The sequence below is a fragment of the Hyla sarda genome, chromosome 2 (assembly GCF_029499605.1).
Source record: "Hyla sarda isolate aHylSar1 chromosome 2, aHylSar1.hap1, whole genome shotgun sequence".
NCBI lineage: Eukaryota > Metazoa > Chordata > Amphibia > Anura > Hylidae > Hyla > Hyla sarda.
The window spans coordinates 400,295,725-400,321,913 of record NC_079190.1 but is presented as its reverse complement, the minus strand read 5'-3'; the positions used below and the strand labels follow the sequence as shown (position 1 = coordinate 400,321,913).

The 26,189-nt window shown below is 45.2% G+C and overlaps 1 protein-coding gene across 1 annotated transcript in view; it reads right to left on the bottom strand.

The window, feature by feature from the left end:
• The window catches only part of POLA1 (DNA polymerase alpha 1, catalytic subunit), a gene marked incomplete in the record, with an annotated part of 464,240 nt that overhangs the window by 321,093 nt on the left and 116,958 nt on the right, over window positions 1-26,189 (bottom strand). The window contains 8 exon segments of the mRNA XM_056558791.1: window positions 1,881-1,977; window positions 8,703-8,822; window positions 10,517-10,646; window positions 17,920-18,095; window positions 18,350-18,466; window positions 19,163-19,252; window positions 19,603-19,749; window positions 20,743-20,897. Coding sequence (XP_056414766.1) covers window positions 1,881-1,977; window positions 8,703-8,822; window positions 10,517-10,646; window positions 17,920-18,095; window positions 18,350-18,466; window positions 19,163-19,252; window positions 19,603-19,749; window positions 20,743-20,897 — 1,032 coding nt within the window.

Here is a 26,189-nt window from a genome sequence, read left to right as displayed (position 1 = left end):
CCCCTATCTGATAAGACGTCAGAACGCCAGGGTCCCACTGCTGGGGACCCCGGGGATCGCTGCTGCGGCACCCCGCTATCATTACCGCGCAGAGCGAGATCACTCTGCACGTAATGACGAGCAATACAGGGGCCGGAGCATCATTACGTCATGGCTCCGCCCCTCGTGACGTCTCGGCCCGCCCCGTCAATACAAGTCTATGGGAAAGGGGCGTGGCGGTTGTCACGCCCCCTGCCATAGACTTGCATTAAGGGGACGGGCCGTGATATCATGAGGGGCGGAGCCATGACGTCATGCTGCTCCGGCCCCTGTATCGCCCGTCATTACGCACAGAGCGAACTCGCTCTGTGCAGTAATGATGGGGGGGGGGCCGCAGCTGCGATCCCCGGGGTCCCCAGCAGCGGGACCGCGGCGATGTAACATCTTATCCCCTATCCTTTGGATAGGGGATAAGATGCCAGGGGCGGAGTACCCCTTTAAGGACCACAAGTTTTCCGTTTTTGCACTTTAGTTTTTTCCTCCTATCTTTATTCTGTAGGTCATAACTTCATGCAGGAAAATGTATACGTTTAAAATTGTCATCTTCTGACCCCTATAAAACTTTTTTATTTTACCGCGTATGGAGCAGTATGAGGGTACATTTTTTTGCACCGTGATCTAAAGTTTTTCACGGTACCATTTTTGTATTGACAGACTTTTTGATTGCTTTTTATTCATTCTTTCATGATATAAAAAGTGACCAAAAATACTTTATTTTGGACTTTGGAATTTTTTTGTGCGTTCGCCATTGACCATGCGGTTTAATTAATGATATATTTTTATAGTTTGGACATTTATGCACGCGGCGATACCACATATGATTATATTTATTTTTACTTTTTTTTATATGGGAAAAGGGGGGTGATTTGGACTTTTATTAGGGAAAGGGTTAAATCACATTTATTAACTTTTTTAAAAAAAAAAAATTTTTTTCCAGTGTTATAGTTCCCATTAGGGATCGACCAATATTGGTTTTTAGGGCCGATACCGATAATCGGTGGAGGTTAGGGCCGATAGCCGATAACTTATACCGATATTCCGGTATAAGTTATCGGTTATTTATCCCCCCGCGACACCGCTGCAGATCATTGATTTAAAGCGGGCACTTTAAATCAATGCACTGCAGTAGCTTTTGCGGTGCCATAGACCGCCGCCACCACCTGCTACTCTCCCCCTGCCTGTCCGGGGTTCCTGAGTTCTATCACCGACCACCCACCCACCCCCCCCCCCCCACCGCCGCACCACTCTGCGCCCCCTTCCGCCGCGCCGCGTAGCACCCCCCAGGCCCCATTGCCTCCCCCATCCCCGGTTTTATAATTACCTGGGCCCGGGGTCCACTCTACATCTGGCTCCGGTGGCGTGACCCCGCGTTATATCACGGGAGCCGGCCAAGGACATAGATATACATCCTTGGTTGTTAAGTGGTTAAAGGAGTATTCCCATTGCTAGCATATTCAATCACTTTATGATCAGTAAGGGTCTAACCTCTCGGACACCCACTGATCGTGAGAATAAAGGGGACACATCTGTACTGTAGCACTGTGCTCCAGTCAATGTTTTTCTCCAGCACACTGGTGCCCCTACCTGTCAAGTGCAGTCAGCCCAAATGAATAAGGCCACTATGAAGTTCCTGCACAGCCAGGAGCAGCTGTGCAAGGGAAACACAATGAGGGGGACTACCTTAATAGGTTGGCAGTCCAAGAGATCAGGCTGCGACCTATCAAAGTGATGGCATGTCCTAATCTTTACACATTATTTACATAAAATATAGTCGGTAGCATTGATATACACTGCTGCAAGCTTATCACTTTAAAAGGAGAAAAAAAAAAAATAAATCTCACCAACTTTGGGGTCCAGGACTAACCCCCCAGCATATGCAGCTTTCCGGCGACCTTTTTTGTTTTTATTTTGATCTATATCCACGTCATCATCGTCAACCTATAAAAAATATTTACGTTAGTCTCATGCAAAGTACTAAAGATAAATCTTTACTACATGATCACTGACAGATATGATCTGAAGCTATTTAAAAAATAAATACCGTAGATCAGTTTAAACGGGTATTCTAGATTATTTTTTTTCAGTCTTTAAGCCCAAGATACAAAAATCCATACCGGTATACCACCCAGCACTACGGTGGGGGGGTGCGACGTGGTGGGTCGGGGGGGGGGGTGGGAGATGCCGTCGCGGTGCGGTGGGTCGGGTGGGGGCGGTCGCGGTGCGGTGGGGGCAGTTTGGGGGGGGGGGGTGCATTATCGGCTTAATGGCAAGGTAATTGCCGATACCGATAATGGCCAAAATCGTGATTGTCGGCCGATAATATCGGCCATACCGATAATCGGTCGATCCCTAGTATATACTCGAGTATAAGCAGAGTTTTTGCGCACGATTTTTCGTGCTGAAAACACCCCCCTCAGCTTATACTCGAGTGAACTCTCCGCCCTCAGTGGTCTTCAACCTGTGGACCTCCAGATGTTTCAAATCTACAACTCCCAGCAAGCCCGGGCAGCGACCTCCCCACCGGACAGTCCTGCAGCACCGGACCAGCGCACCCTAACGTCCCGCCGAGCGGAGGAGAGTACAAAACTAAAGGGGGCAGGCTGATGTCAAAGGCCGCAGTGGTCTTCAACCTGCGGACCTCCAGAGGTTTCAAAACTACCAGTCCCAGCAAATGGCTGCCCGGGCTTGCTGGGAGTTGTAGTTTTGAAACCTCTGGAGGTCCGCAGGTTGAAGACCACTGTATCAGACACTGACAAGCAGTGATGATGAAGGGGGGAGGGGGGGGGGCTGATGACATGTGGTGATGATGACAAGGGGATGATGAAGGGGGGGGTGTGGGATAATGACAAAGGGATTATGACAGGGGGATGATGAAGGGGGGGCATGGGATAATGACAAGGGGATTATGACAGGGGGATGATGAAGGGGGGGCATGGGATAATGACAAGGGGATTATGACAGGGGGATGATGAAGGGGGGGCATGGGATAATGACAAGGGGATTATGACAGGGGGATGATGAAGGGGGGGCATGGGATAATGACAAGGGGATTATGACAGGGGGATGATGAAGGGGGGGCATGGGATAATGACAAGGGGATTATGACAGGGGGATGATGAAGGGGGGGCATGGGATAATGACAAGGGGATTATGACAGGGGGATGATGAAGGGGGGGCATGGGATAATGACAAGGGGATTATGACAGGGGGATGATGAAGGGGGGGCATGGGATAATGACAAGGAGATGATGAAGGAGGGTGGGGATGATGAAAAAGGGATGATGAAGGGGGGTGTGGGATGATGACAAAGGGATGATGAAGGGGGGAGGGGATGATGACGAGGGGATGATGACGAGGGGATGATGACGAGGGGATGATGACGAGGGGATGATGACGAGGGGATGATGACGAGGGGGTGTGGGATGATGAAGGGGGGCTGTGGGATGATGAAGGGGGGCTGTGGGGTGATGAAGGGGGGGTGTGGGATGATGACAAGGGGGGTGTGGGATGATGACAAGCGGATGATGAAGGGGGGGTGTGGGATGATGACAAGGGGATGATGAAGGGGGGTGTGGGATGATGACAAGGGGATGATGAAGGGGGGGTGTGGGATGATGACAAGGGGATGATGAAGGGGGGTGTGGGATGATGACAAGGGGATGATGAAGGGGGGGGGGTGTGGGATGATGACAAGGGGATGATGACAGGCGGTGATGATGATGAGGGTGTTAATGACGGGGGTCTGGATGATGACAGGGGGGATGATGTATTTCCCACCCTAGGCTTATACTGGGATTTTGGGGTGAAATTAGGGGCCTCGGATTATATTCTGGTCGGTTTATACGCGAGTATATACGGTACTGCAGTGGGTCCATTCACTTTATTGGCTATGTTTGGGCCACTTACCGAACGTATTTGTTTTATTAGCAGGATTCAAAAAAGCAGAATGCTAATACTAATGTATATCTACATATAATAGGTAGGGGATAATACATCACATAAGGTGACACTCAATGTGCGAGTCTAGAATTTGTTTTTTATCGTTCAAGTATCAAAGTCAGAGCAGAAGGTTTGACTGCCTAAAGTTGGGAATTTTTTCAGTGAACATCTCACCTGTAAGGGCTTATTCACACTACTGAATCTGTGCCCAGAGAAATTCGGGATGGAGATTTCTTGGGCAGCAGGTGATGACAGAAAAAACTGCCACTAGGACCACTCGGAAATGTGCCTTAAGAGACTGCAATGCATTTCCGAGCAGATTGCGCCTAACAAATTATTTGCACCAAAAGGAAGTAGACCTTCCAGACAGAATGGCAGATTCTTGAGGATGCTAGCTACTAGGCCTTGGTCATGGTCTCAATGACCACATCGAGAAATCCCCAGTATTTAGTACCCAGGTCTCAACATCCACAACACTAAACAAAGAGATTGGTAATTGGGGTGGCAGAGAGTGTCCCTGGGAGAGGACATCAGGAAGCAGCCATGGAACATTGGGGGACTAGGTTGCCCAGTTGTGCGTACCAGGAGTAGAGACTCCTGGGCCAGGAGCCACCAGGATCACCGGAAGTCCTTCTTCCTTGATTTTCTTCAACACCAGCAACAAGAGAAGCGAAAGCAGAAGATATTGAAGGGGGAATTGCTGCCATAGAATCATCAGCAAGCAAAAGAAAAAAGAAAAGGCCCAAGGAGGCGCTTAATGCATTACCCTAAAAATTATTTCAAAAACCCACGTAAAGTGGGGACAAGTAAGGGGTCTAATGAATGGCCGCTCACCTGGAGCGTATATTAATACGCATATAACCTCAGTCTGAGGAAATAATAGAGGAATCCGTGCAAGCCAACAGGTCTTCAGGATGGATCCAAAGATTTGTGATCTGTCAATCTGAAGAAGGGGTATGCTAACCCCGAAACGTGTTGTTGTATACTAATAAAGCTTGAATTCTTATCCACCTCCATGACCTGGTTGTGAGATCTCCTTGGATCCCCGAGCACCAGATGAAAGGTCATTTTTTCCATTACTAAGTTCATAGAATCATCAGGGCATCCGAAGCTAAAGCTCGGGACACTATTAGGTCAACGTACGAGGCGCATACCTATGGGAGATCTGGGAGAGGAAATTAGGGAGCAGAGGGACTCTCTGGGGTTGGTGCGCATGCAGCACACCAACTCCAGTCTGCAACCGAGTTTTTCACCTCAGGGGCATGCACCGCTGACAAGGTTGAGACCCACTGTTTTGCCAAGGTCAGGAGGAGGGTTATGATAGACATGGCGGACATGCTGAGGGTCCCACTCTGGTGTTTTATGTACATCACGGCCAAGATATAAATCCTCTCTAAAATAAAGGGAAAGCCTCAGAGGTCTAAATGCCAACGTAAGAGAAAAAGGTGGATTGACCGATGTTCCAGGACATAGCCAACTCAGGAGTCATCCAATCCTGCCGGACTTCTCCCTAGTCAAGGAAACTGGCGTCCATGGTTACTACCTGCCAGTAAAAAGAAGAAGCTGGGCTGCTGCCAAAGCAGGAGGAGGGCAGTAAATTTTAAAGAAATTTGGCAGCAGAGAAAAGAAATGGTCGCAGGAGGGAGGGAAAGGTACAGGAAGAGGATTGGAATGGAGCTTGGCTTCACATGCAGGTTGGGTGCATGGGCAACCAGTTCATAGATGACATATATTTCTGCACTTAAACAATTTTACTTAAGTTCACCAGGCCTCAACAAGCTAAGGTCCTCAAACTGGAAATATTCACAACAAAGGATACTAAATGGCACAGGAATCACGCTTTTACACTATGTGCACACAGTTTTTTGGTTCATATAGTTTTTTTTTTTATTTTGTCTTTAGAGGTTCCTCTTGCCCTGTCCCTCTTCTGATGTCCTCCATTCTTAATCTCTAATGTCTCCCTTTTTCTCTCACTTTTCATTTTAGTTTGTTGGGTTTCCCTAGTTTTGCGCTATTGCCACTCAAGTTATTTGCCCATGGGTGGACCTACTCAATAGAGGTTTCCTTAGACCAGGACTCAACAAATCCCAAGCACCAAGATGACTAATTTCATTCTGGTTCCAAGGTTCAGGTCAGCCCTGTGATTTGTGTGCACAGGCAGTTAAATGCAAATATACTGAAGCGAGTGGCATGCCCAACAGCCAGGAGGACAGCATGCAATCCTGAAGCTTTCAACATGGAAAATTACACCTGTCCACTCTTTCTCCCTCTTGAGTCTGAGGTTCAGCCCAACAGCACATTATCATGTGTAAAGGACGAAACTGGTCGTAGTCTCTTCACAGAATCAAGGAACGGAGTGAGCGGCAGAGTAGAGAAGCAAGGGCTGAATGATGTGGAGAGAGCTGCCGTTTCTATGGGCAGGTGAGCTGTGCGTGTCTGATACCAGAATCTTTCTAGTTGCTGAGATGACTAGCCTGAGCTTTCTGAATTGCAGCATACTGCTGCAGAGTGATCCCTTTCCCAACCTATGGCGTACACTTACTTAATGGGTTGAATGAGGCAGTATGACCAGGAGCCGGGTCTGTGTGTCATACCCGACAGGTACTGGCTGTTACCTGCCGCTGATACCTGCCAGTATGACGGACATCAGAGATCACTCTGATGTCCATAATTTAATGGTGCAGCAATAAACAGTCATGGCACACAAATCTGGTGGTCCAGTGGTCATATCGCTCAGTGTAGGCCGTGAGTTGGCAATTGATACAGTCTGCCTTTGGCAGCCTGTAGCAATAGAGTGCAGATCTCATAGAAGCAAAAACATTACATTAATCTGCATTACATTAATCTGCATACATTAATCTACAGGGTGGGCCATTTATATGGATACACCTTAATAAAATGGGAATGGTTGGTGATATTAACTTCCTGTTTGTGGCACATTAGTATATGTGAGGGGGGGGGAACTTTTCAAGATGGGTTGTGACCATTTTGAAGTCAGCCATTTTAAATCCAACTTTTGTTTTTTCAATAGGAAGAGGGTCATGTGACACATCAAACTTATTGGGAATTTCACAAGAAAAACAATGACGTGCTTGGTTTTAACGTAACTTTATTCTTTCATGAGTTATTTACAAGTTTCTGACCACTTATAAAATGTGTTCAATCTGCTGCCCATTGTGTTGGATTGCCAATGCAACCCTCTTCTCCCACTCTTCACACACTGATAGCAACACCGCAGGAGAAATGCTAGCACAGGCCTCCGGTATCCGTAGTTTCAGGTGCTGCAGAATGGGCAAAACAAAAATTGGAACAGGACCCTCAGTTTACGCAGAAGATTTTGTTTAGTGATTAGGCAAACTTTTGTGTGAATGGTCAAGTTAACAAACAAAACCACCGCTATTGGTCTGACACTAACCCACATTGGATAGATCCCTCCAAGACTGTTGGAACACAAAAATTGATGGTAAGGTGTGGTATATGTAGTACAAAGATAGTGGGGCCATTCTTCATCAATGGAAACCTCAAGGCCACTGGATATGCGAAATTGCTACATGATGATGTGTTTACCTCTTTATGCACTGAAGCTGGCACGTTCCCTGAGTTTTTCCAGCAAGATAGTGCACCACCACAATATGGGTGGCAGGTCCAAGCATTATTAGATGAACAGTTTCCTGGAAAGTGGATTGGTGGTCGTGGGCCAGTTGAATCGCCTCCAAGGTCTCCCGATCTGACTCCCTTAGACTTATCTTTGGGGTCATCTGAAGGCAATTGCCTATGCTGTGAAGATATGAGATGTGCAGCACCTGAAACTACGGATACCGGAAGCCTGTGCTAACATTTCTCCTGCGGTGTTGCTATCAGTGTGTGAAGAGTGGGAGAAGAGGGTTGTATTGACAATCAAAAACAATGGGCAGCAAATTGAACACATTTTATAAGTGGTCAGAAACTTGTAAATAACTCATGAAAGAATAAAGTTACATTAAAACAAAGCACAACATTGTTTTTCTTGTGAAATTCCCAATAATTTTGATGTGTCACATAACCCTCTTCCTTTTGAAAAAACAAAAGTTGGATTCAAAATGGCTGACTTCAAAATGGTCACCAAGGTCACCACCCATCTTGAAAAGTTTCCCCCCCCCTCACATATACTAATGTGCCACAAACAGGAAGTTAATATCACCAACCATTCCCATTTTATTAAGGTGTATCCATATAAATGGCCCACCCTGTACAATGTGAACAAAGACAAAACTCAGTACAAAAAGAAGAAAGAGTAATAGAGGGGCACAAGGGTGACTAGTGGACAGTCAGTCACTTCCAAAGCCCACTCACTATTCCTGCTGTTGTACCACCAGATTTCTTCTTGAAATAAAAAGAAGAACATGAAGCACTACTGACATGGGAAGTGCGTAAAACTTTGCATGAACTTTCAACAATTACATTTATCTACATAAGCAGTTGAACATTTGCTTTCAAAAGGCCTCCAGGTGGGCCAACAAAACATGTTTACTGGCTACTCTGATGTCACTCTTTATAATATAGTCTAAATATCATTGTAACTTTACTGAACATTTACTGAAGCTAATGTGAACTATTTACAGTATTACAGTTATAAAAATTTATAGCGATTTAAAAAAAATTTTTTTTTATCTTAGCTGAAGATAACATAAGATACGGTACCATATCATAATATATCAGTATTCAGCACTCAACAAGATACTTACCACAACCTGCTGAGTTTTCTTAAAAACCTGCTTGTCAGGTACTAAAAAGTCATTTTCATAGAACGCATGAAGCAGAAGGTATTCATTTCGTTCAGAGCGTCCACCCATCAGTGTCCTTGACTTTAATCAAATAAAAAATATATATCAATGCATAAAAAAGCTATATACATATTTGTATGTATTTACACATACACACATTGAGATATAGATAGATATATATATATATATATAATCTTCAACTTAGAGGAAATAAATATGGCAAATAAAAGAGGAAATAAATTAATATGGCAAAAAAAAAAAAAAAGAGTTTAAGAAAACAACTACTAAAATGGGACACTAACTGTCTAGCTATGAGAGTGCCCCAAACAGAGAAGAAAGTGGCTACAGGTACCCTAATGAAGATGTTCTATAAAACCTGTACAGCACAGAAGGTTGTTTCACAAAGAAAATGCCAGAGTCAAACATTCTACCTTCAAAATATAGAAAGACATTTACTTGTTACAGAGAACAAGTTTTTGGAATGAAATGGCACACAAAATGACACTTTCCTTTTAAACCAGCTCAACATGATTTTGGAGAGATGAATACACTGACAAGACACATCATCTCTGTCAACGGAGTCAGTTTGTTACAGTCGCTTGATTCAGTAAGAGCGACATGCTATGAAACTAGATCATTTCTAGTCATTAGAAATTTCAAGCTGAATTTGATGTACTCACTGGATGGAAAGGGGAAAGGAGGGAAAAAACATAAAAGATCTCAGAATGAAAGGCTAGACAGACTTCAAACTATTTTGTGAAGGCACAACATGGAATGGGATACTGGATGGTTGGGAAGATTATATGACAAGTAGGAGTTACAGTCAATTAAAAATTAAAGAACACTTCATCCTTTCTTCTAAAGTTTTAGAACAGAAAATAAATATAAAGCACATCCACGGTTACTACAGCACACAACATGAATACACTTGCAGCAATTACCACATGATTTGAGATTTTATATTAGATTGGACCTATTTTTGTTTAATTTTCAGAAAAATAAGGAGAGCTTTGTGCAACCAATGCCAGCAGTGTTAAGATCATGGACTGCACAGAACACACGGACACAACAAATAATTATTAAATATTAAAGGGAATTTGTTATCACCACAGGTCATTTGGGAGGTCCCCAGTGGCTTCTGTCTGCTTCACCAGCATTGATTGCTAGATTACTCCCAATACACAGAGAGATTTTATCAATGAAGGCTGGTAGGGATGTGTGAAGCTGCAGTGACAACCCTGATGACCAGTGGTTTGGGAATCAAGGAACGGATCCTGTGGATAGGGGATAACTTTGCAATTTGGGAATACATCTTTTAAATGGGCACTGTCACCAACTTTATTTTTTGATATGTTGCAGTACTTATGTATTACAATATATCTCTAATAGCACTAACTTATAGTTTATCTGCGCAGGGTGCCTCCAGCTGTTTCACTACTACAACTCCCAGCATGCCCTGACAGCCAATATATGGCAGAGCAAGCTGGGAGTTGTAGTGGTGAAACAGCTGGAGGCACCCTGTGTACATAAACTTAGGGGCGGAAGTACCCCCCCCCCAGCAGGCATCAGTGACGTGGTGCCTGCTGGTGAAGTCTGCCCTGTAGTGAGCACACTACCAGGCAGACAAAAAGTTAATTTTAACATAGTAAAAATTAAAATTAAAAGCAGGGAGGGGGTTAGGGATAGATTGGCAATAGGCAGGGACAGAAAAAAAAAATAGGATGGTGGGAGCTACCCTTTAAATTATCAAGAGAATAAAACAAGGAGATAATTACCATGACATTTCCTGCTATGTTGGTGATCTGTAAGGCCAAGGGAAGAACATTCAACTCGCACATGATCTGCAATATGAACCTGGCATCTATGAGAGTGTTCTCCAGCATGTACAGAAGTTGAGAGGAATCACTGTAGGTACAACAGTACAGTAAGAAGGTTATTTAAATATTTCCATTAAAGCAGTTTAGCAGATCATAGCTACCAGATCCCTACACTCCCTTCTCTACATCTCTTTGGAGAGAAAAAAAAAGGGGGGGGGGGGCGGCAACCTGCTTGCTTGCTATGGGCAACCATCCTATTTGTTCCCTCCACTAGTTTCATAAAACTCCCACAGGCTGGGTTCCCATACAGGCTCTTTTTCTACTGTGTGTATTTTCAGTTCGCATGAATGCAAATATTTGTCAAGAAACTATTGTTGGGCACCCCGCTATCATTACAGCACAGAGAGAGTTCGCTCAGGTTCGATACAGGGGACGGAGCAGCGTGACGTCATGGCTCCGCCCCTCGTGACATCATGGCCCGTCCCCTTAATGCAAGTCTATGGCAGGGGGCGTGCCGAACGCCACGCCCCCTCCCATAGACTTGTATTGAAAGGGGCGGGCCGTGACATCACGAGGGGCGGAGCCGTGACGTATTGATGCTCCGGCCCCTGTATTGCCCGTCATTACGTGCAGAACGAGCTCGCTCTGTGCTGTAATGATAGCACAGTGCCGCAGCGGGGATCCCCATCAGCGGGACTGCGGCGATCTGACATCTTATCCCCTCCCTATCCTTTGGATAGGGGATAAGATGTCTAGGGGCGGAGTACCCCTTTAAAAGGCAAACAGTCATCCTGTTAACTCACACTAAACCCAATACACTGGGTTATAGTACAAGTGAACAGGAGACTAACTTCTGTACCTTTGGTCCAGTGCCTCGGAAGTTCTGCTTCTTTCTTCGGCGAATTGTGCATTGGAGGCGGGCCCGCCATGTGAATTTTAATATTTATGCTCCGGGCTGCAGGTACGCATGTTAGTCAGTGACCATGAATCTGTCTCCTGTTCACCTGCACTATAACCCAGTGTATTGGGTTTAGTGTGGGTGAACGGGATGACAGTTTCCCTTTAACAAAGTTCTAGAAAAAATAGGTTTGCAAATTATTCAATTTACCCAATAAATTAATATTAAGTTGCCTATTTTAATCGCAATACAGAATTTCTTCACAGTGATCTTTTCAGTAAAAAAAACTGTATCACCACTAGCCAGTTGTGACTTTAAACTAAACTATGGCAAAATATTGGAAAGTGGACATAAAAATACTACAATAGGTGCCAAAAACTAAATCTGTATATCATAACGCTGAAGTCACTAAGTATGTTTTTTGTCTGCCAATTTTCTCATAACTCATGTACAAAATAAATAAAATAAAAAAATGTATGTACCACTAAGAATTCTAGTAAAAAGCAGCATTAAAAACATTGGTAGTTTTTTTGCTTTTAAAAAATAAAAGTGTGCGATTGAAGGCGGTCTTTACTAATATCCTTTTTTTTTATCCACTGGTCTTTAAAGTGAATCAAGCGTCAGCATAAAAAAGGATGCTAGAATAAGAGATCAAATTCATTCTATTTATTAGCATTGCAAGAGAATAGCAGCTTACCTAGGACTGAATCCTTTAGATTTTCAAAGAACAAATTAAAATATGAATCTAGATTTACCTTGAATTTTCAGAGGTCAAACAAACACAAGTTGACAAAATCTTAAAATTCCTGTGCAAGGTAAGAGCAATTTCAGGATGTATTTAGTTCAATGTCCTGACTAATCTTCTATAATGGAATATGTAGCTCTTACATTTAAAAAAAATCACTCCGTCTGTCATGTTCGCAAAGAGCCAAAGTGATGTATCATTTAAGTTTCTCCCCATGCATTATTTTCAATGTAAAAGCAGCCTCTTCCATTATAAAGGTTGTTGTTTACTAGATTGGTCAGGTCACTGAGCCGAATATATACTTGTCAGCATATATTTTTTATACTAAAGACAATTTTTATTTTGAATGTCTTCAATATAACCTATCCAAGGTTAGAAGCAGAGGTGCACTGTATCGTTAAATGGAATATTTGTGGTGTTGGAAGATAAAAATAAGAAGGAACAATTTTCATGTTGTTCCAATAAAAATAAAAAAAATCCTCATGTCAGATGCTTGAAAACTAAAGTGCCTGATGTGAACTGCAAGTTTAATAAGGACAGAAATATTCTAGTATTCCACTTGCATTTACCACTACAGGCAATGGTCCAATGCAATGAGCATTTACACTGTATGGTTTGCATTAACATGGCTAGCCAAATATTTGTAAAGAACTTAGAAACCTAGCTTATGGTGATACGAATTGATTATATACTAATGATATGAATACTAATACTAATGAAATATAAAAGAAGTGCTAGGAAAAGAGATGTGCCCTTTGTCATAGGCTCTCCTCAGGTGGACGGACTTGGCAGCAACTCATTCATCCCAGCAATCAATGAGGGTCTAAACCTGGACCCACACCTTTAACCTCTTAAGGACACAGGGCGTAATGATACGCCCTGCATTCCGAGCCCTTAAGGACGCAGGGCGTATCCATACGCCCGTGGGAATTCCGGTCCCCACCGCTAGCCGGTTGGGGACCGGAGCCGGATGCCTGCTGAAATCGTTCAGCAGGCATCCCGGCATATCGCCCAGGGGGGTCATTATGCCCCCCCATGTCGGCGATCTCCGCAGATCGCTGGACAATTCAGTCCAGCGATCTGCGGCGATTCCGGGTCAATCGGGTCTCCAGTGACCCGGTATTACTGGCTGTTCGGGGCCGTCTCTGACGGCCCCGAACAGCCAGAGCCTGCAGGGGTGAGGTGGCACTGGTGCCACCTCACGATCGCCCTGATTCGTCGGCCGGATTACCGGCCGACCAATCAGGGCCCCTGCTGCGGGTGTCACTCCCGCACCCGCTCCGCCCCTCTTCCGGAGGGCGTGAGCGGGAAGACGACCCCGGGTGCTGGGGACCCCGATCCCCGGCGTCCATGTTGGGATCGGGGCCCCAGGGGCGGCGGCGAGGGACAGTCCTGCTACGGAGCAGCAGCAGGAGGCGAGTTACAGCCTCCTGCTGTTGCTTAGCAACAGCTCCCAGCATGCAAAAAGGGCATGCTGGGAGCTGTAGTTATGCAACAGCAGGAGGCAGACCACCACAACTCCCAGCATTCCCTTATGGGCATGCTGGGACTTATGGTTTTGCAACAGCTGGAGGCACATTTTTTCTATGGAAAAGTGTACCTTCAGCTGTTGTATAACTACAACTCCCAGCTTGCACAAACAGCTAAAGTGCATGCTGGGAGTTGTAGTGGTGCATCTGCTGGTTGCATAACTACAACTCCCAGCATGCCCGTTGGCTGTCGGTGACTGCTGAGAGTTGTAGTTTTGCAACAGCTGAAGGCACACTGGTTGTGAAACCCTTTTTTTTTTTTTTTTTACCTAACTCAGTGTTTCACGACCGGTGTGCCTCCAGCTGTTGCAAACTACAACTCCCAGCAGTCACCTTACACCATGCACCGTACATGCTGGGAGTTGTAGTTTTGCAACAGCTGGAGGCACACTGGTTTTGAAACACTGAGTAAGGTCACAAACTCAGTGATACATAACCAGTCTGCCTACAGCTGTTGCAAAACTAAAACTCTCAGCATGTACAGTGTCAGCGCATGCTGGGAGTTGTAGTTTTGCAACAGCTGGATGTCCCCCCCAATGTGAATGTACAGGGTACACTCACATGGGCGGAGGATTACAGTAAGTATCTGGCTGCAAGTTTGAGCTGCAGCAAATTTTCTGCAACAGCTCAAACTGCCAGCGAGAAACTACTGTGAACCCCCGCCCGTGCGACTGTACCCTAAAAACACTACACTACCACAAAAAATAAAATAAAAAAGAAAAAACACTACATATACACATACCCCTACACAGACTCCCTCCCCTCCCCAATAAAAATGGATCATAAAAGTGACGAGTGTTTACTTGTGGAAGACACCAGAGGGCTTCAAAGTTCAGCAGCAATTTTCCAATTTTTCACAAAATTTTCAAACTCACTATTTTCAGGGACCAGTTCAGGTTTGAAGTGGATTTGAAGGGTCTTCTTATTAGAAATACCCCACAAAAGACCCCATTATAAAAACTGCACCCCCCAAAGTATTCAAAATGACATTCAGTCATCATTTTAACCCTTTAGGTGTTTCAGAGGAATAGAAGCAAAGTGAAGGAGAAAATTCACAATCTTCATTTTTTACACTCGCATGTTCTTGTAGACCCAATTTTTTAATTTTTACAAGGGGTAAAAGGAGAAAATGTATACTTATATTTGTAGCCTGATTTCTCTCGAGTAAGCACATACCTCATATGTCTATGTAAAGTGTTCGGCGGGCGCAGTAGAGGGCTCAGAAGGGAAAGAGCGATAAGGGGATTTTGGAGAGTACGTTTTTCTGAAATGGTTTTTGGGGGGCATGTTGCATTTAGGAAGCCCCTATGGTGCCAGAACAGCAAAAAACCCTCACATGGCATACCATTTTGGAAACTAGACCCCTTGAGGAACATAACAAGGAATAAAGTGAGCCTTAATACCCCACAGGTGTTTCACGACTTTTGCATATGTAAAAAAAAAAAATATTTTTTTTCACTAAAATGTGTGTTTCCCCCCAAATTTCACATTTTTCCAAGGGTTAATAGCAGGAAATACCCCCAATATTTGTAACCCCTTCTCTTCTGAGTATGGAGGTACCCCATAAGTTGACCTGAAGTGCACTATGGGCGAACTACAATGCTCAGAAGAGAAGGAGTCATATTTGGCTTTTTGAGAGCAAATTTTGCTCGGGGGGCATGTCACATTTAGGAAGCCCCTATGGTGCCAGAACAGCAAAAAAATAAACACATGGCATACCATTTTGGAAACTAGACCCCTTGAGGAATGTAATAAGGAATAAATTGAGCCTTATTACCCCACAGGTGTTTCAGGACTTTTGCATATGTAAAAAAATTAATAAAAATTTTCCACTAAAATGTGTGTTTCCCCCCTAATTTCACCTTTTTGCAAGGGTTAATAGCAGAAAATACCCCCCAAAATTTGTAACCCCATCTCTTCTGAGTATGGAGGTACCCCATAAGTTGACCTGAAGTGCACTATGGGCGAACTACAATGCTCAGAAGAGAAGGAGTCATATTTGGCTTTTTGAGAGCAAATTTTGCTCGGGGAGCATGTCGCATTTAGGAAGCCCCTAAGGTGCCAGAACAGCAAAAAAAAAAAAAAAAAAAACACATGGCATACCATTTTGGAAACTAGACCCCTTGAGGAACGTAACAAGGAGTACAGTGAGCATTTGCCCCCCACTGGTGTCTGACAGATCTTTGGAACAGTGGGCTGTACAAGTTTTCATTTTCACGGACCACTGTTCCAAAGATCCGTCAGACACCTGTGGGGGGTAAATTCTCACTGCACCCCTCATTACATTCCGTGAGGGGTGTCGTTTCCGAAATGGGGTCACATGTGGGGTTTTGATTTTTTTGCGTTTGTCAAAACCGCTGTAACAATCAGCCACCCCTGTGCAAATCACCTCAAATGTACATGGTGCGCTCTCCCTTCTGGGCCTTGTTGTGCGCCCCCAGAGCCCTTTGCGCTCACATATGGGGTATCTCTGTAGTCGGGAGAAATTGCGTTACAAATTTTGGGGGGCTTTTTTCCCTTTTACCTCTTGTGAAAATGTAAAGTATAGGGCAACATCAGCATGTTAGTGTAAAAAATAAAAAATGTTTACACTAACATTCTGGTGTAGACCCCAACATTTCCTTTTCATGAAGGGTTAAAGAAAAAGCCCCCCAAACCTTGTAACGTAATTTCTCCCGAGTACAGCGATACCCCATATGTGACCCTAAACTGTTGCCCTGAAATACGACAGGGCTCCAAAGTGAGAGCGCCATGTGCATTTGAGGCCTAAATTAGGGTTTTGCATAGGGGTGGACATAGGGGTATTCTACACCAGTGATTGCCAACAGGGTGCCTCCAGCTGTTGCAAAACTCCCAGCATGCGTGGACAGTCCACGGCTGTCCGGCAATACTGGGAGTTGTTGTTTTTCAACAGCTGGAGGCTCTGCTTTGGAAACAGTGGTGTACCGGACGTTCTTATTGGGGGAGGGGGGCTGTGTAGGGGTATGTGTATATGTAGTGTTTTTAACTTTTTATTTTATTTTGTGTTAGTGTAGTGTAGTGTTTTTAGGGTACAGTCACATGGGCGGGGGATTACAGCGAGTTTCCCAGCGCCCACTGTAAAAGCCTCGCCCATGTCAATGTACCCTGTACATTCACGGGGGTGGCGGGGGTTTGCACCAGCTGTTGCAAAACCACAACTCCCAGCATGCATGGTCTGTTAGTGCATGCTGGGAGTCATAGTTTTGCAACAGCTGGAGGCACACAGGTTAGGAAACACTGAGTTAGAAACAGACAATGTTTCCCAACCAGTGTGTCTCCAGTTGTTGCAAAACTACAACTCCCAGCATGCCCAGACAGCTGAAGGGCATGCTGGGAGTTGTAGTTCGGCAACATCTGAAGGGCCAGATATTGCTGAACTAAAACTCCCAGCATGCCTGGACAGTCAGTGCATACTGGGAGTTGTAGTTTTGCAACAGCTGGAAGAGCACAGATTGGAGACCATTATACAATGGTCTCCAAACTGGGGCCCTCCAGATGTTGCAAAACTACAACTCCCAGCATGCCCACACAGCCAAAGGCTGTCTAGGCATGCTGGGAGTTGTAGTTTTCAGACTCCTAGAAGCAGCAGTGAAGATCTTCACTGCTGCCTCTGAGGACTACATACTTACCCGTCGCTGCTCGTCCACGTGGCCGGTCCTGCCGCTGCTCCTCTGTCCCGCCGCTGCTCCAGGTAAGTCCGCCGGTCCCCACGTGTTCCCCCCGAATGCCGCAGGTCCCCGCGAGCCCCTGCAGCTTTCGTCCCCCGTTCTGCTCGACTTCCAGGGGCGGGCAGTGCGGGGGATCTCAACTTTCACCCCAGATCACTGTGATTGGTCCACAGGGACCAATCACAGTGATCGCTGACCAGGACCATCAATGGATGGTCCTGGGGGTGAAGCAGAAGTTGTCCCCTGCTGGAAACAGCGGGACTTCTGCCAGTTAACCCGTGCGATGCTGCGCATCGCCGGGTTAACTGAATGTCATTTATAAACGCCGGGATGCGCGAACGCACTGCACAACCCGGCGTTTATATATGACATTCTGCGGGAAGGGGTTAAAAACTATTGACATATCACTAGCTTTAATGAAAACATTTTTTAAAAAAGGACAGTAACTCTTTAAATCTTACATACAGGTCAGAAACAAGACAAGCTAAATTTAACAATACCTGTATGCATTAGGAATATGTTCTGGAGGAATCATAACACGTTCAGTTTTTAGCACATGATGAACCAGTTCAGACAAATGGTAGCTTTTACAGCGGATTAACTCCTTGGCAGAAATCTCAATATCACAAATTATTCGACCACATGCTGCATTTCTTTCAGCAAAACCACTGCGACCCTATAGGTTATAAACAAAAAGAATTAGTTTAAAAAAAAAAAAAAAACTATGTGGTGTTTTTTTTATTTTTTTGTATTACCCTACCGAAGAACTTTAATAAATTTGAGCAAAAAGTATAGTTGCTACATTAGACTCATATTTATTATTTTTGAAACACATTGAGGACATAGGGTTGCATAATATTAATATGAAAAATAGAACTCATCTAAAACTGTCTGAAAAATTTGCCTTTAAGTAATATGGATTAAACTTACCCCAAGTTTTGGCATAGTTGATCGTCTAAGTCGACCAATTTTGGACCAAAAAGGAACTTTACATAAATTAATCCTTTGGAGCAGAACTTCAAGATCAAAGCCATAAATATCATGACCCTTAGGGGGAAAAAAAAAATTACAAAAAGTAGTTTGGGAGTGTGTATCAGTAAAAACTGGCACAAGAAATTTGGTTTGAAAAAATACAAAAAAAACAACAATGCCTTAAATTAAAACTGCTCCCCAAACATTTAAAAAAGATAAACATAACACCAGAGGTCTGTAGTTACTGCACTCATTTCATGAAAGAGGACCATCAGTATTTTTGAAAAATCTATTTTAGAAAATACATGTATTTCTTTTAAAACAGCAACTCTGTACTGCGGCACTCCTCTGTGTTACCATCCCCCTTGTTACACAATATGGCTTTCTAAGCAGTGTGGGACACATCCCAACTGGCAACTCTTAATTATCAATTTATTACTAAACATCTGGTAGGAATAACTGAGGAACGGCAAAGCACAGAATTCTAAGCAGAAGGCTCCAGAATTTTTACTTCTAATATTTCCTAAAATATAATGCATAGCCATCAATAATGATGGTGCAGTGCCCCGCGGTGCTACCGCCGAAGTATTTTCGGTAGCGGACGCCTGATGGAATTTCGCAGGCAGAGATTCCGCAGTGTGAACGCACCCTTAAACTGATAAAAACTGAACAGGCTGCACAAGATTTAGTGTACTCGTACACAAGACAAGTGATGAACAATACCTTTGAACAAACATTTAACAATAACTGAAGTATTTAAAATATACGCACCACAATAACATCTGGATCAATTTTGTGTATTTTTGCAAGGAAAAAACCCAGAAGAGTCCTTTCAGTTAGGGCAATTTCAAGATTAACATTCTGATCAAAAAAAGAAACAAGAAGATGAATGCAAAAAGGTGTTCAATGCACAGATAGGTCAATTTTACAAAATACCAAATTACATACACCAGTGTATAGAAGCAGAAGAATCTGAGCTCTGTAAAAATCAAGGTGCTTCAGTGTGCCCAACTATTTCCATGACTCCCATAGAAGTGGAGACCATGATATAGAGTGGGACATGTACCCATCAGAAACTTATGGCACAATGGACATACCAGAAATTTCTGAGGTTGGAAGGCCTCTCTCTACTCTTCTACTGTCCAGTATGCTCAGGACACAAATACTATCACTGGTAACAGGTGTATTGAATATGCTGTAGGGGAATTTACCTTTCGTTTGAGAGCTTCTTTATGGTCATATGGAAAAATGCAGTCACTGGGCGTAGTAAGGACACAGAAATGAGATTGGAATGGAGGCTGTGGAGGTGCCTTATCCACAGGAAACTTGTGGTGAACTAGCGCAGCCAATGCAACAATCTGAAATAAAGGGTATGCAAAGAAATTACAAAATATAGACATAATACTACAGTCCCATACGGTACTAAAATGAGGGCTACTGGGCATAAATGCTAGATCTCTGCCTACTTGTGTGGTGGGTTTGCCGGATGGCACTACCTTGGTGACTAGATTGCCCATTGCTGGCCCGTCACGCCTCCGCCCACGTGCAACGTCACGCTCCGCCCCTCAATGCAAGCCTACGAGAGGGGGCGTGATATTTGTCACGCCCCATCCCGCAGGCTTGCATTGAGGGGCGGAGCGTGACGTCACACAGGGGTGGAGGCGTGATGTCACACGCCGACGGCCTTGCGGTCGTAGGTAATCAAACCCGGAGCGACTGATTACAAACGGGGTGTCGCGTGCAAGTTCCCAGGGGTCCCCAGTGGCGGGACTCCCATGATTAGGCATCTTATCCCCTACCTTTTGGATAGGGGATAAGATGTGTAAGCACCGGAGAACCCCTTTAAATAGAACTATCACTCTAAGATATATACTTTACTAATATAGTGTTATCACAAATTGTAATGGCTTCAGCATGCTTTTGCATGAATCATATATTGTGTCCAGCTCTACTGCTCCTCCATCTCTCCCGAGACCACACATCATCCTCTGCTGTCTTAAGAGGCATAGCTAGATCATGTCTCTGCGCTCAAGCCCTGCCCCAAGTGATGTCATCACATCTGACCAGCTCCTACAGCAGTGTTTCCCAACCAGGGTGCCTCAAGCTGTTGCAAAACTAAAACTCCCAGCATTCCCGGACATCCACCGGCTGTCCAGGCATGCTGGGAGTTGTAGTTTTACAATAGCTGGAGGCACCCTGGTCGGGAAACGCTGTCCTACAGCCTACATTACCATCTACTGGTCAAATGTGTATACATTTATTGGTACATTCAGGGAGAATAAGGGCTCAGCTGGTAAAACATTTGTGTTATTTGTAAATCATTTATTTGTAGAGATGTCTAATCTTCATACCTCATTTTGATGGGTCTTTGCATTCTGAACGGTCTTCATGCTGAGAGAGAGGACAACAACTGGAGGTGCTGGCATGTGTTTAACAACATTCACCAGATCAGGCTTAGTCACAATAGCTTCAACTTTGCACCAGCTTATAGGCTGGCTGTTTAGTTCTACAAGGAAAGATATAAATGGTGCTTAACATCATGCAACAATGCACAAATGTATGATTTTATTTCATCTTCATTTGTCATTGTCTGAAAACCACTGGGGGACACAGAGACTGTGGGTATGTGCTGCTGCCACTAGGAGGCTTGACACTAGGCAACAAAAGAAAAATTCATCCCCTCCGCGCAGGATATACCCCGCCTATCGACTCTGAGCTATCAGTTAAGTCCCAAAGAAGTAGGAGAGGACGGACAGGAAAAACAGTAAACAGTAATTGTTCGAGAAAACCACAGTAAAAAATTAACCGAACCAACGCTCGGAAAGGTAACGGGACAAAGGACTCCAGAACAATGGGTGGGTGCTGTGTTCCCCAATGGATCCTCCGAGAAAGATGTTATGGCAAGTATAAAAATCTACTTTTCTTGTTCGGCTCCATTGGGAGACACAGATACCATGGGATGTACCAAAGTAGTATCCACAGTGGGAAAAAACTCAAGTAACTCAGGTGGAAGGCTGGTTCACAGCCGCCTGCAACACCTTGCGACCCAAACCAGCATCAGCGGATGCCAAGGTATGCACCTGGTAAAATTTCGTAAACGTGTGCAAGGACGACCAGGTGGCCGCTTTAAAGATTTGCAAGGATGACAAGGTGGCAGCTTTACAGATTTGCAAGGCCGAAGCCCTGTTGCGGAGAGCCCAGGAAGCCCCGACGGAATGAGTGGAATGAGCTGAGACCCTGAAGGGATGAGTCTTCCCCTTGCAGCGGCAAGCATCAGAGATGGCAGACCTGATCCACCGCAAAATGGTCGCCTTCAAAGCAGGGAGTCCCTTACAACGACACTCCGCAAGCACAAAGAAAGTCACAATGGAGAAAGGAAGAGGTGACTGAAAAGGTAAATCTGAACGGCCATACCACATCAAGACCATGAAGCAAACATTGCCTGGGATGGGATTGAGCTGGACAAAAGGACAGAAGGACGATATCCTCGTTGAGGTGAAAGGCGGAGACCACCTTAGGCAAAAAGGACGGAACCGGACGGAAAACAACCTTGTCCTGGTGTAAAACCAGATAAAGAGAACGGCAGGAGAGAGCGGGCAGCTACGAAACTCTCCTAATGGAAGTGACCGCAATGAGGAAGGCCACGTTACAGGAAAGGGATATGCAGAGAAACATCCCGAGAGGTTCGAAGGGAATACCCTCAAGGCACGAATAACTAGATTCAGATCCCATGGGGGAGTAGGGGATCTGTAAGGTGGAGTCGTATGAGTAACACCCTGCAGAAAAGTCCGGATGTGAAAATCGGACACCAGGGGACGCTAAAAAGAGAATGGAAAGAGCCGACACCTGACCCTTAAAGGGGTTATCCAGGAAAAAACTTTTTTATATTTATCAGCTGGCTCCAGAAAGTTACAGATTTGTAAATTACTTCTATTAAAAAAATCTTAATCCTTTCAGTACTTATGAGCTTCTGAAGTTAAGGTTGTTCTTTTCTGTATAAGTGCTCTCTGATGACACGTGTCTTGGGAAACGCCCAGTTTAGAAGCAAATCCTCATAGCAAACCTCTTCTACACTGGGCGTTTCCCGAGACACGTGTCATCAGAGAGCATTTAGACAGAAAAGAACAACCTTAAGTTCAGAAGCTCATGCATACTGAAAGGATTAAGATTTTTTAATAGAAGTAATTTACAAATCTGTTTAACTTTCTGGAACCAGTTGATATATAAAAAAAAAAGTTTTTTCTTGGAATACCCCTTTAACCCCTTAAGGACTCAGGGTTTTTCCACTTTCATTTTTTCCTCCTTACCTTTTAAAAATCATAACCCTCTCAATTTTCCACCTAAAAATCCATATTATGGCTTATTTTTTGCGTCACCAATTCTACTTTCCAGTGACATTAGTCATTTTACCCAAAAATTCATGGCGAAACGGAAAATCATTATGCGACAAAATCGATGAAAAAAAGTCATTTTGTAACTTTTGGGGGCTTCCGCTTCTACGCAGTGCATATTTTGGTAAAAATTACACCTTATTACTCTGTAGGTCCATACGGTTAAAATGATACCCTACTTATATAGGTTTAATTTTGTCGTACTTCTGGAAAAAATCATAACTACATGCAGGAAAATTTATACGTTTAAAAATGTCATCTTCTGACCCCTATAACTTTTTTTATTTTTCCACGTACAGGGCGGTATGAGGGCAAATTTTTTGCGCTGTGATCTGAAGTTTTTAACGGTACGATTTTTGTTTTGATCAAACTTTTTATTAATTTTTAATGGTATAAAAAGTGACCAAAATACGCTTTTTTGGACTTTGAATTTTTTTTGCGCGTATGCCATTGACCATGCAGTTTAATTAATGATATATTTTTATAGTTCGGACATTTACGCACGCGGCGATACCACGTTTATTTTTTTTTATTTACACTGTTTTATTTTTTTTTATGGGAAAAGGGGGGGGGATTCAAACTTTTATTAGGGAAGGGGTTAAATGACCTTTATTTACACTTTTTTAAAACTTTTTTTTTTTGCAGTGTTATAGGTCCCATAGGGACCTATAACACTGCACACACTGATCTCCTATGCTGATCACTGGCGTGTATTAACACGCCTGTGATCAGTGTTATCGGCACTTGACTGCTCCTGCCTGGATCTCAGGCACAGAGCAGTCATTCGTCGATCGGACACCGAGGAGGCAGGTAAGGGCCCTCCCTGTGTCCTGTAAGCTGTTCGGGATGCCGCGATTTCACCACGGCGGTCCCGAACAGCCCTACTGACTAGCCGGGATACTTTCACTTTCTCTTTTCAAAGCTGACCGCCGCTTCTAAAGGGTTAATACCACACATTGCCGCGATCGGCGATGTGTGGTATTAGCCGCGGGTCCCGGCCGTTGATGAGCGCCGGGAGCGACACGATGCGAAGCCGGATGGCAGCGCGACCCCGCTTCATATCGCGGGAGCCGGCGCAGGACGTAAATATACGTCCTGCGTTGTTAAGGGGTTAAGGGAACTTAGAGCCAAGCGTGGTTCCAGCCCAGACTGTGAAAAGGAAAGGAGTCAATGGAAGGAGAACAACTGGGAAGAAGGAGTGAGATTCACACCATCGAAAGTAGGACCACCAAGTACAGTGATAAATCTTCACAGAGGAAGGCTTGTGCGCCTTGATCACTGTGCGGGTCACTTGGGGAGAGAACCCCCTGGCCCTTAGAACCACAGTCTCCACCGCCAAGCTGTCAAATGCAGTGACAGTAATTTGGAGTGGCAAAGGGGACCCTGAGAGAGCAGGTCGGGACAAACTTGGAGGCGCAGGGGTAGGTCGTACACTAGTCGAACCACGCTCGTCTGGGCCAGTCTGGAGTCACAAGAATGGCGGGGACACCCTCCGCTTTGAGATTCCTCAGGACCCGGAGAGGAAGAGGAGGAAAGAGATAGGGAAGGACGAAGTGCGACCAGGGAATCACTAGGGCGTCTACAGCTAGGGCCAGAGGATCTAGCGACTTTGCGACAAAGCAAGGAACTTTCTGTTTGTGGCGGAACGCAAAGAGGTCCACGTCCGGAGTGCCCCAGAGGTTGCAGATCTCTTTCTAGGAGACTTGTCCTACCGGGACAGAAGAGAAATTTGAAGAAGTCGACAATGGAACTGGGCGAATTGAACGACTTCCATGGCCGCCACCATCCGACCCAGGACTTCCATGCAGAACTGAATGGAAACTGGAACATTACACCAGAGAAGATGAACTCCTGATGATAGAGCACGGCGCTTGTCCGGCAGAAGCCGAATCCTGGCGTTCGCCATGTCGAATTGGAGTCCCAAGAAGATCAGAGACTGGGTAGGAATCAGGTTGGACTTGTCCTGGTTGACCACCCAGCCGAAACGGGACAATGTCTGAAGAGTGAGACGGAGAGTCTCTTGATTCTTGGTTGGAGCCTTGACCAGGAGGTCATCCAAGTAGGGGATAACGGACACACCACAGGCTCGCAGGATGGCAATCACTGCTGCCAGGACCTTGGTGAAGACCCTTGGGGCTGTGGTAGGCCAAAAGGAAGGGCCACAAAATGAAAATGGCCCTCCAGAACTGTGAAGCGGAGATAGCACTGATGTGCCGGAAAAATGGGGATGTGAAGGTAAGACTCTCGGATATCAACCAAGGAAAAAACTCCCCCTGATCAATGGATGACACTACAGAACGGAGAGACTCCATACGGAAATGACGCAGGAGTAGATAACGATTGAGAAGCTTCAGATCCAGGATCGGGCAGTGGGGCCCCCTTTCTTGGGGACGATGAACAGGTTGGTATAGAACTGAAAAAAACGCTTCTTGGGAGGAACTGGGATGATCACTACCTGAGCGAGAAGGGTCCGGAGCGAGAAGGGTCCGGAGCGAGAAGGGTCCGAAGCGCAACCCGAAAGGCCACCGCTAAAGAAGGAGAGTGAGGAGGGCGGGATCGAAAAAAGCGATCCCTTGGGAAGGAAGCGAACTCGATCAGATAGCCGTCGGAAACAACATCGCGGACCCAAGAGTCCTGCAAATGGGCAGACCAAACGTCCCAGAACAGGGACAGACGACCTCCCAGGGACAGACGACCTCCTTCGAGTGTTCGGGTGGGGGCATCCCTTCAGGCGGAGGGAGGCCTTAAAATATCCGGAACGGTTATCTGACTTCCAGGAGGGACGAGCCTTGAAGAAAGGGGTCTTCTTATCCTGTGAGGGCGCCTGTCTGGCTGCCTGAGCCAAAGGACCAAAAGGACCGGAAGGAGGTTGATTTCCTGCGGGAATTGGAACAGCGAGACTTGTTCTGCAGTAATAAGGAGCTCTTACCTCCAGTAGCCTCAGAAATATTTTTATCCAGGCGTTTCCCGATAAGTCTGGTCCCAGAGAAGGGAAGCTCAGTGAGAGATTTCTTGGAAGCGGCATCTGCGACGAATCGCCACCAGGTTACCTGTTGCAAAAGCCATACAATGGGCAGACTGCAGAGAAGAAGAGCACAAGTAGTCCCCAGCATTGGTGAGTTAAAGTGCAAGATAACCAAATCTTCGGAAGGGGCCCCAGACAAAGGGAAGCCCAGACAGAAAGGGCTTTAGACACCCAAGCAGAGGTGAAGGCATGAAGCAAAGCTGAACCCACTGCTTCAAAGGAGAGTTTGGCCAGATTTTCAATCCTCTTGTCTGCCGGGTGCTTAACCCCTTGAGAACCAAGGACGTACCGGTACTCTCCCAAGTCCTCTCCATTACTATAACACAGGAGCCACGGCGTATCCCCGTGTCATAGCGGGTCGAGCCCTGCCTCTAACAACGGC